Consider the following 12326-nt stretch of genomic DNA (forward strand, 5'->3'; position numbering starts at 1 on the left):
CATGACTAATGTGCAGGAAGCTACATGTCCAAGCAGACACAGAAAAGTCCAAACGGTTGCATGTGGATTTTTTTGAGGCTGATTGGCAAGACTGGACAGACTCAACAACAGCCAGGGTTTACCTGCCCAAACAAGGTAAATTTGTTATCTGATAAGTTTCTGCTAGCAGCTTCTCTCCAAATTCATTACTCATGGGCTAATGGCCCCCAAAGGTGGAATTCAGAGGCCGTCCAATGTTATTGGTGGAGGCTCTGGGACTTGGGTCCACCCTTAAGTTCAGACCGCCAGAAGAGTTCCTCCACAGCTGTAGAAACACTCCAGCAACCAATTATCAGCATTAAGACAACTTGGTATAATGTATTAAATTAACCATCAGACAATATATGTCTAAGTGTCCCTTTGAAGAAAATTTTCAGTCCATATTCTGGTCATTTATATGATTAGGGTGAGTTGCATTCAGAGAAAAGCTACCAACAGAAAGCAATGATCAACTAAGAGATTACTCAATCTGTTGCACAGCTTCTCTCCTCATTCATTACTCATGGGAAGTAGCAAGCAGTGAATCACAAAAGCAGATATTGCCAATCTCCCCTTCCCCATCCATTTTGAGGGACACCTCAGGAAAGGCTGTTACAACAGGTGGTGGAGTAACTTCTACAGTTCCAAGATACACAAGATGTTCCTATCCTTATACAGAGGAAAAGGTTTCTATCTGAGTTACTGCCTAATATTGAAGAAGGTAGGGTGGCATCCAATTCTGTACTTGAAGGGACTCATCAAAACCTTCATCTGTTGCTTCAAGTTCAGGAGGGTAACACTGGCCTCTATAATTCATCTTTAGATCACACGAATGGTTTACGAGTCTCAACCCACAGGATGAATACTTCTGCGTGTTTCCATACATTCACCATGCAGGAAGTAATTAAGATTTCAGGTGAGATAGAACCATTACAATACAGAGTCCTTCTATTTAGTCTCTTTACAGCACTGAGAGTGTTCACCAAGGTTATAGCTGTCTCGTTAATAGGCAGTGCCATGAATGGAGAATATCCAAGAGTTTAGGAGAAGATTCTTGTACCTCTTCAACTGGTATTTTGAGAATCAGCTATTTGTCTGAACAGGTCCTGAAAGCTCTTGTATTCACCCGGTTGGGATGGGACCACTGCTGCATCTGGGAAAGAGGATGAAACAGCTGCTGGCATTAAACGATCCTCTGGTTAAGAATGCTGCTGCTCAAAAAATTCCTCACGGGGCTCAGGTTCATGTATTGCATTTTGAGACATCCTAGATTCCTGACATGGAGTAGGAAAAAAGGATCTCTTCCTATGAGGTGGTGCAGCGGTGTGATGTCTAGGATATTATTCTCATCCCCCCATTCCCCTGAGAGACCTAGACCCAAATTAAGTCCTCTCCTCTCTTTTCAGATCGATAAGGGCCCCTTGGGGAATAAATAGGGGATCCTTCCCCACTGTGTTGTGAGCCATTAGATGAAAATGCACATTGTTGGGGGACTGCTGAAGCTTCAGCACTAAGATGTATAGTGCTCCTACATGACATTAGCCTCTGAGATAGAATGCATCAGTTTTCGGGTCCTTTGATATCACATACTTCCTTGGTTCCAAGAAGGGCAGAGCTGTAAACCTTGATGCAGGAGAAGCAAGAATTGAGCTCAACAGTGCCAATATACCTAGTAGACGCATCTAGTGCAGAAGTGAGTAGCATCAAGTACTGACAAGGCTGGCACTACAATGATCATCACTGACATGATGTTCAGTGCTGAGTGATAACTGAAGCCTTGGCCCCGATGCTGGAGACAGCCGATTTTGATTCCAGAGGGTCAATGTGCCCTCAGAGCTCTTGTGGTACCCAGTTTGGGTGGTGGAGTCACTGTAGAGCAGGAGCAGTGAGATGACTTAGACATCCTCTTATTGGAATCTCCTAGTGGGGGGTTGCCCCTGCTCTTCCCAAAGAAAGTGATGCTCCTTTTTATCTAAGGACTTAGGTTTTTCAGCCTTACCTGAGTTCAAAGCCACCTATCTTTGTAGCTGACAGGGACACTCCTGGACTGGGTAGAACTTGAGGGGGTTTTCCCTGCTCAGATCAAAGGCCCATAGAGTGGCCTAACAAAAATATCCTTAGAATATGCCTCACTAGCTTTCAAGGTAATTTTAGGAAAACTACTCTCATACTGTATATTTATCAGCAATATATGCTTTCCCTAAACAAGAGAGAACATCTTGTGTATCCATCAAATATTGGAATTGCCACTTCACAAGTCTCAGGAGACTGACTTCGGGTGGGACATTATGGAATCTCAGTACTGGGAAACTACAATCAAAGAATAAAACAAAAGCAATAATGAAGTAAAACTTCCCAAAGAAATAAAGCTATTAGACTGCCAACAGACAGCTACTCTATCTAAAACTAACTACTATTAATAATTACACACTTTATTTACAGATAAGAGAGTGAAGAGTAAAGGCGTGGATACTAAAACAACAAGGAGTCTGGTGGCACCTTAAAGACTAACAGATTTATTTGGGCATAAGCTTTCGTGAGTAAAAACCTCACTTCTTCGGATGCATGGCGTGGATACTGAAGAGCTCAATCTCGCAGTCTCAGGTAGTGAGAAGGAACTGAGTGGTCACTGGGATTGGTCTGCCCTTTATGCCCTCAGTATGGGAGTACAAGGACACAGGGTATGTCTACATAGCCCGTGGCAGCAAGCCTCCCACCTAGGTCGATCGATTCAGGATAGCAGGCTTCAGGTTCTAAAACGGTGCTCTAAAAATATCTGTACAGACAAGCTAAATATAATAATATATGGAGATATACCTATCTCCTAGAACTGGAAGGGACCCTGAAAGGTCATCGAGTCCAACCCCCTGCCTTCACTAGCAGGACCAAGTACTGATTTTGTCCCAGATCCCTAAGTGGCCCCTTCAAGGGCTGAACTCACAACCCTGGGTTTAGCAGGCCAATGCTCAAACCACTGAGCTATCACTCCCCAGCTCCGGCTGCAGCTTGGGCTCTAAAGCCTAGGGAAGGCTCTGAAGCTCAGCCCTAGCCACAACTTGAAACCACGGTCTATATGTACAGCTATTTTTAGAGCACAAGTGTGAGCCCTGCTACCCCAACTATGTTGACCTGGGCTGGGAGGCTTGCTGCTGTGGGCTGGGTAGACATAGGATTAGGGTACAATGTCCACAATTATCCAAAAGACTCCAGTTTCTAGTGCATGGGACACATGTACACCAAGAGTGGAACACATATGGACAAGCATTCTATGAAGAATTAGAAGGCTCTGAAACAGAAGTTAGGGTCAGTGTGCTATACTTTCTTTTGACAGCTGGAAGGGAGTGGAGTGAAAGCAATGGGTTAGACCAAGAAGAAAGGGGAAGAGAACAAACATCTCCCCCAATAGTGCATGAAGATTTAGTAATATTTATGCATTTCTATTTAGATTTAGTCTTATTATATATAATAATTGTTATAAATAATCAGTCTTATTGTGCTTATTTTATCTTGCTGATATAAACAGGCTTCATTCTTAATAACTTTGGAAATATAAAAATTACTGAAGACCAGCTGACTTAAATTGCATTCCTCTTTCTGATGTTCAGCTCATGAGATGATTCACTAGAGGTCTTTGGGACAACAACTATGGTGAAATGTGTTTGAGAGTGCCTCTAACTGTACATGAGAAAAATACACATATACGTAATCACTTATTTACATGCATAATCAAGCTGGTTGGAAGATCTTTGAAACATTTTTCGTCAAAGCCGAAATATCGGATCACTTTCAGACCTGAGCTGAAAACCTGACCTTTTCAGTCCAAAACGAGACATTTTGACACTTCCATTTCACAAAAGTGGAATGAAAATAAATGTCAATACCTAAAAAGGTGTGAAACAGAAGTGTCATTTTCTGGCCAGCTCTAACAAATTACCATGATTATGCATGTAATTGTGGATGTGCCTAATTAAGAAAATCTAGTCCCAAATGTGTAGAATAAAAGTGTGTGCATGGGGGAAGGGGGAAATGGGTGGAGGGGATGGAGAATGAGAAGACAGCAAGAGAGGCGCTGTACATTACTGATTTCCGCTGTCCTTCCATATGGTTGCTAGCTTAAGAGCCCAATTTTTTGAACCCATTTGTTATATATAGATTGAAACAGATTACAGAATTGCTTTAAACTAAACTATTTTGCTTTCCAATCCTACTATTAAATGAATCACTCATACTCTTTGTTTTTATGCAGCCAGTGAATACAAAATAATACAAAACTGCACTTAAATTACATATTTAGAATACAGAAAACAAAAGTCAATAATTTCATTCTTATAAGTGAATATCTGACACTACAAACTATCACTCTGAACTCAAAATGGAATTCCCAAATACTGGCTAGATGTACAAGAGTATCCTTTATTTCATGTACTATTAATTAGTATATTAATTTTAGTAACTACAAAAAGTCTTCAAATTTAGTGTTTACTCACTGGCACTGTTTTATAGAGCTGACATGGTATGCAAAATGTAGGTATGTCAGCATACAACGCAACTGGATAGAGATGACACTGAGGGATCTTCTCAATGTAGCCATAGTCCACGTACTGCACCTATATAAAATAAATAAAATGAAAAATTACTTTTCTAAAAATGCTGCTTTTTAGAAGAAAAAAAAATCACTCTCTGGTAAACAGTCAATTTCTTTTCTCTAAAAACACATGGTGTCTCAGAGCTGGAGGTGACTGGGGTCAAAAAATAAGGGCCACCCATACCTTCTTCAGGCTGACATAAAGGGGGAATCTCCGCAGACATATGTTGTTCCTGCCTTCATGGCTCCCTCCTTGAGAAATTTACGAATCCTAAATTTCCTACATTGTTCAGTCTTACTCAGGAATGACCTGCAGATACTGCCCTTGGAAGGTACATGTGCTTCCCCTGAGTACTATAAACAGATGGTGTAGTCTGATCAGAATCATCTTGTGGCACTTATTGTAGCTTTTAAAGCCACGGATTGCTAGCCTTCCCCCCCCTTAACTATTGGAGGGTCAGGGGAACAAGGAGCATACGGTAACAGTTTCCTAGCAGAGCTGTTTTGGGAGTGGGGGAAGATAAGGAACCAGATCCCTCATAAGCTAGTTCTTAACTAACTGTAAGCAGAACTAAGAGGCTTTAACAATTTTAATAACTATTTACAGTGTGAGGTTAGAAAAAGTCAGCATGGACAATGAAGCTCTGTCCTAAAGCACGAACAGTAATAAAGAACTAAGATGGTAGCAGTCTGGCAGCCTTTATTCCTTTGGTGCAGAATATGAGCAAAGTGGGGGTGTACGCATGGATCACATAAACCCTGCTAAAGAAGCTTCTCCAGTCCTGGGCACATGGAATATATGTACAACCTGAAGTACATTATACATAAGGATAAATGCTTGAAGAAGAACTGAATAGATAGTACAGGCAAACTATCATTAAGACAGAGTCATGCCAAAAGATAGGGGGTCAGATAAAAGGAACATGCCTACTTGAGAACATAAATTGAAACATAATAATAGTAATATCAGCAATTCATTCAGCATGTGATCATTATGAAACATTTAACTTTTTAAAAATAGATTACTTATTTTGAAAAGGTGACCACATTCAAGAGAGGATGAAATCCATAAGTCAGTCATAATTACAAAGTTTCTATGCTCTTAGGAGAGCAGTTTTACTATTGCCAGCAAAATCAAAAAAGAAAATATTACTCACCCTGTGCAATAACTGTAGTTCTTCAAGAGGTGTCTCCTTATGAGTGCTCCATTTCAGATTCATATATGCCTCTCATGCTCTCAATTGTAGATTTCTAGCTAGCAGTTCATTCAGCCCGTGCACTTATCCTATGCTTCCTCATGGCATACACCGAGGCTACACAAGGTTGTGTGGGTGAACCACCTTCAGTTCCTTCTCTACTCAGTCATCATCTAGAGCAGTGGCTCTCAACCTTTCCAAACTACTGTACCCCTTTTCAGGAGTCTGATTTGTCTTGCATACCCCCAAGTTTAACCTCACTTAAACTACCTGCTTACAAAATCAGACAAAAATGCAAAAGTGTCACAACATACTAATACTGAAAAATTGCTTACTTTCTCATTTTTATTATATAATTATAAAATTAATCAATTGGGATAATATTGTACTTACACTTCAATGTATAGTATATAGAGCAGTATAAACAAGTCATTGTATGAAATTTTAGTTTGTACTGACTTTGCTTCTGCTTTTTATATAGTCTGTTGAAAAATTAGGCAAATACCTAGATGAGTTGATGTGTACCCCAAGGGTACACATTTCCCTGATTGAGAACCACTACTCTAGAGAACAACCAAAAAAAGGGGAAGGAGGGTGGGTGGTGGAGCACCCATAGGGGAACACATCTCAAAGAACTTCAATTACTGAACAGGGTGAGTAACATTTCCTCCTTCTTCAAGTAGTGACCCTACAGGTGCTCCACTTTAGGTGATTTCTGAGCAGTATCCCTAAAAGTAAGGGGGAGGGGGAGGCTTTGGAACAGGATCTAGAATCGAAGGTAGTACTGCCAAGCCAAGTGGTGCATCAGATCTGATGGAATGGCGCAGAGCATAATGCTTTAAAAATGTATGGACTGAAGACCAGGTAGTGGCTCTACATATCTCAGATACTGGGACATTCTTCAAAAATTCAGCAGACATTGCCTGCGATCTGGCTGAATGTGCTCTCTCCCCCTCCCCCAGCAGTGTCTTTCCTATCATCCCAGGGAGTAACTACAGGCTTCTTGCTCCAGACACACCTCCCTTCTCCCAGGGAGTGCTTGTTGCCAGCTTCCAGGCTTATATAGGACCTGCCTCTTCCTGCCCAGCTGAGCCTGTTCTATTTAAATCCCTGCTTTCTTTCTCCAGATGCAGTCCAGGAAGTTAAATGGCCCACTTAGCCATCTTAAACCTTTCAGGCCTTGTGGGGGGTGAATACCACATCACAGGTCCCAAGATGGAGTGGGGTACTAATGTGGGGGAAGGGATTACCCAGACCCCTAATAAATCTGGATGATACTGGGTAAGCAAAAATGGAGAATCCCTCAACTTGGGAATGAAAGGCGGACATGGCAGCCAGGTGTACCCTGACCGAATGGATGGATAATCTAGAGGTCTTCAGATCCTGCAGGTAGCTTGGGATGAGTGAAAGGGGAATTGATTCTGGACGCAGGTACTGACTGTAGTAGGAAGAGAGCCTGATACATAAGCCCTTGTATCAGTGGCCCGGTATGAGGCCTGGGCTAAAGTAGTAGTCAAAGCTTTGCTAACATAAAGCAAAGTCAGCAAGAGATAGGCTGTAAGCAGGAGTTAGGCTCTGCCTGTGTACACGCTCACAGAGCTTGGCAAGAACAGAGCTGGTATTGCAAAAACACACGCTTTCCTAAGAAAGACTCGGCACAGGACACTCACAAAAATACATTCCGGAAGCATGGTACCAGAACACCCCGATACCAAGTATGATACAACCTGCTCTCCCCCAAATATAACAGGAACACGCTGACCCATCTTAAAGACAAGGTCAGGATGACAGCATGATGGATAGAGATGTTTTGATTGAACCAACATGAACAAGGTGATGGGTGGCACCTAGGTATAACAGAGGGTGGCACCTGGATATATTAGAGGGGCAATACGTAACTTGTTTGTATCGGTGTATAAAGAGATATTTCAGAGGGAGTGTTTTGGGCCAGCCGAGGGAGGAATGGAAAGTCCCACCATTCACTGAGCTGTGTCCACTGTCACTGGCATACATGTCTTAGACTAGGTCTATCCCCGATAGATCGATCGCTATCTGCCGATCCGGCGGATAGTGAAGACGTGCCCTTAGTATCCTCAGAGTCTGCCAGGTGCTATTACCATACTTAGTCAACAGTAAACCTGGCTGTGTGCCTTCATGCCTTAATGGATCTTGTGGTCATTGAGTGGTTTACTCGAGGTCTGCTGTGCCAGCTACCTGTGAAGAGCCGGGGCGGCATACAGAGGGAATGCATGCAGCCAAACATTTATCAACACTGATGACCACACCAGTGGACAATCTCTTCCGTTTCTGTGGGTAAGTAGGGAGAAATGATATTATTCTACTGTTTAATAACACCTGCTGTACCACCATAGAGCAGAAAATCTATATACCCAAGAACCATCCCGGAGCCACACCCTGAGGCACAGAACTGCCAGGCTGGGGTGTAGAGTGTGGCCGGCATCCTGATACAGGATATGAGGAATCTGGTGCTTGATCAACAGCTGGACACAGCTGACACAGGTAAGGGTATCAAGCTTGTCTCATCCAGGTAGGTACTATGAGGATAACTCTGACCTTGTCCTACCTGATCTTGTTCAGTGCTCTGGAATTAAGGGCATTGGGGGAAAAGGGACAGAATATACTTTTCTGCCACAGTAGAAGCAACACATCCCCCAGGGAGCAGTAACCCAAAGTCTCCCTTTAATAGAAGAGAAGGCACTTCCTGTTTTCAAAGGCGATGAAAAGATGGATCTCTGGCCATCCTTAACTCTGAAATATGCTATGGAGAACCTAAGGGTCCAGCTCCCATTTGTAGTCATGGGAGAAGTGTCTGTTGAGGGCATCAACAGTGGTGTTCCAGATGCCTGGAAAGCAAACTGCTGAGATCTGGATGTGGTGGCTATGAAACCAGTTCCAATGCTTTGTAGCTTCAGCAACAAGAATGCAGATCTTGCTCCTCCCTGCTTGTTGATGTAAAACTTGCAGCAGAACAGATTGTTCTTCATGGCCTTGATTGTTTTGTCCCCAATGAGGGGCAGGAGATGAAGGGAAGGATTCCTGACCACCCTGAGCTCCAAAAAGCTTGATGTGGAGATTGGTCTCATGGGACTGTCCATCTGCCCTGAACCACGAAGAGGTAGAGGTGGGAACCCCACATTAATCAGGATGCATCAGTCATTAGAGTCATTAATAGAGCTGAGTGACAGAAATGGACACCTGCACAGAGATGGAGTTGCTCCTTCCATTAGTTTAGAGAGTTCATTATGTACACTGTCACCCATTAGTCCAAAGCATTCCTGTCACAGAACAGACAATTCCTAACCAACCTGGGAAGCAGCAGAGCATAACCTTGCATGGATTGATCACAATGGTACAAGCTACCATATGGCCCAAGAGTTGAAGATAGATTCTTATTGTGGTTTGAGAGCTCCTCTGAATTCTCCCTACCAGTCCTGACAGAGTCACAAATCTGTCTAAAGGGAAGTACTCTCTGGCTGTCACGGAGTCCAGATATGTCCCTATATACTGTATCCTTTGTACTGGTACTAATGTGGATTTCTTTACATTCAGCTGTAGACCCAACTCATGAAACAGAGCAAGAGCCTTCTGGGTTGACGATAACAGTGACTTGAAAGAATGGTCTTTGAGATACCGGAAGACAAGAATTATTCCCTTCCAAAGGTAAGCCGCAACTACTGCTAGAACCTTTGAAGATATCCTTAGGTTCCAAGGATAGGCTGAGCACTTGGTACTGGAAATGATCTTGGTCTATGATAAATTGTAGGTATTTCCAGTATGATGGGTGTATATTTATATGGATGTAGGAGTCTTGTAGGTGGAGGGATGCAAATCAGTCCCCTTCCTCTAGTGAAGTAATTATAGTAGCCAGTCACCATCCTGAACTTTTGGGGTTTCACAAATTTGTTCAGCTGTCTTAGATTGAAGATCGGCTTCCAACCGCCATCCTTCTTTGGTACTAGGAAGTATTGAGTAGAACCCTCTGCCCCTGCAAGGGAAAGGAATCAGTTCTACTGCTCCTAGCTGGAGGAGAGAGTCCACCTCTTGCCTTTGTAAAAGCTTGTGAGAAGGCTCCCTGAAGAGGGATGGGTAGGGGAGGTGGAAGGGTGACTGGGCAACAAAATGGCAGATGAAATTCAGTGCTTACCAGTGCAAAGTAATACATACTGGAAAAATATAATTCCAAATACACATACAAAAGGATGGGGTCTAAATTAGCTGTTACCACTCAAGAAAGAGTCATTGAGGCTAGTTCTCTGAAAATGTCTGCTTAATGTGCCAAGTATCAGGAGGTAGCCGTGTTAGTCTGTATCCACAAAATCCACCGGACTCCTTGTTGTTTTTGCTTAATGTGCAGCACAGTGCAAAAAGCTAACAATGTTAGGAACCATTATGAAGGGGCTAGATAAGAGAAAACATCATAATACCACTATATAAATCCATGGTATACCCACATGCAGTTCGTTCACCTCATCTCAAAACAGGTATATTAGAATTGGAAAAAGTACAGGAAAGGGCAACAAAAATGATTAGAGGTATGGAATGCCTTACATAAGAGAAGAGATTAAAAAGACGGACTGTTCAGATTAGAAAAGCAATGACTAAAAGAAATATAATAAAGATCTACAAAATCATGAATGGTGTGGAGAAAGTAAGTGTTATTTACTCCTTCATATAAACACAAGAACTAGGGGCCACCCAATGAAATTAATAGGCAGCAGGTTTAAAACAAACAAGTATTTCTTCACACAATGCATACTCAACCTGTGAAATTTCTTGCCAGGTGATGTTGTGAAGACCAAAAGTATAATAGGGTTCCAAAAAGAATTAGATAAGTTCATGGAGGATAGGTCCATCAATGGCTATTAGCCAACATGGTTAGGGATGCAACTCCATGCTCTGGGTGTCCCTAAACTTCCAACTGCCAGAAGTTGGGACTGGATGACATGGGATGGATCACTTGATAATTGCCCTGTTCTGAACATTCACTCTGAAGCATCTGGCACTGGCCACTGTTGGAAGACAGGATATTGGGCTAAATGAACCATTGGTTTGACCCATTGGGGCTAGTCTTGTGCTTTTATGAACAATCACTTATACCATTTGTCATAAAAGAAAAACAACAACAACAAAAAAATCAAACTTACCCTGACAGTACCACCACCAACTTCTATAACTTTACCTCGATACCACATGGTATCCGATCCTCTTACAACACAAGCTGCTTCTTTTCTCCAACAATATGGTTCCAGAAGACCAAGACATTTGAAGTTATTTTGTATATCAGCCATCAATTTGTTTAGTTCATTTTCTGAACAAGAATTGGATAAAAGAGAAAGTGAACTTCAAAAAATGGATTTCAGATTATTTATAGGTGCAAATAATTGTTTTAACCACTACACATATAGTTACTGTATACTAGGCTGGGGCTGTAGAACAATAATTTAAAGGTTAAACTATACAGCTTTTCACATTTTAATTTCCAAATATCTTCCACTAGGTTGGGAATCTTACCTATTGCAAGTCCTTATAATTCCATTGTGTTGGAATAATAGTGGCAAATATAGGGGTTATATTATGGAAAATATATTTTCCATATTTTAAACCAGTTAACACTATCTAATGACAATGGCTGAAATAACTTCTAAGCCACATTTCATACTTAGTTATACAAATTCTTAAAAGAAGAAAAAATTGCTATTAAATGTAAATAGGATTTACATTTTATCAGGATAAAACATGAAGTCTGGGTTGCAAAACCACATTCCTGAGGAAGTTACTGCTATTATTGAGAATATAAGGATAAATAGTCCAGGATTCTATCATGTTGGAAAGAAATCTAGGACTGCTTCCTTGTTTATTTGCAGAGTCTAACTGATTCCCAAACAGAGCTTAGAGTTCTCAATGACAAGGAAGTCAATACAGTAAACTTGTGGAGCTTCCTAACATACAGAAGAACTCTAGACGAACTGAAGAGGTAAACAGGGGAGTCGCACCTTACGTGGGGGTTAGGTTCTAAAGTCAGCGCGTAAGGCGAAAATTGCGTATAGACAAACGCTCATTGAGTGGAATGGCGGGCGGAATCGCCCGCACTACAGGTACAGTATTTAAATTGTTATTTTTCTCTTTTTTTTGTTTTGCCGAGCATGTATAGTTAAAATCACATAAGTTAAATGCGCCTATGATGCAACTCCACTGTAGTTTCCAAAAGCGTTCAGAGTAAATTTTAGGCATGTAAGGCAGCAATTGAAGAGAGAATATTACAGAAGCAACAACTAATTCTGTAACTGTATCTCTGAAATTAAGTATCTGAAAATAAGGCTTTGTGACTGCATATCACTGCAAACAAAACAAGGGGGGGAAGCTGATAAAATTCAAATGTGAGACAGCAGCAATGAACAAAAAGAGAAAAAGAGTTCCAGAGGAAGTAGCAATGACTTTTTAGAGACTTACTTAAGACTAACAGGTTTCCCAAAAAGTCCCTGAATTGTTTTACATACAAGTCATAT

General features: G+C 41.6%; 1 protein-coding gene across 3 annotated transcripts in view; it reads right to left on the reverse strand.

The window, feature by feature from the left end:
* RNF17 (ring finger protein 17) overlaps nt 1–12326 on the reverse strand; it is a 207735-nt gene that overhangs the window by 58870 nt on the left and 136539 nt on the right. For all 3 annotated transcript variants that reach the window (XM_034758815.1, XM_034758813.1, XM_034758812.1), the window contains 2 exons: nt 10965–11128; nt 4506–4625 (listed from right to left, as the gene is read on the reverse strand). In XM_034758815.1, the coding sequence (XP_034614706.1) occupies nt 4506–4625; nt 10965–11128 (284 nt within the window). The remainder of the gene's footprint in view (nt 1–4505; nt 4626–10964; nt 11129–12326) is intronic.

Source organism: Trachemys scripta, chromosome 1 (assembly GCF_013100865.1).
Source record: "Trachemys scripta elegans isolate TJP31775 chromosome 1, CAS_Tse_1.0, whole genome shotgun sequence".
Classification (NCBI taxonomy): Eukaryota; Metazoa; Chordata; order Testudines; family Emydidae; genus Trachemys; species Trachemys scripta.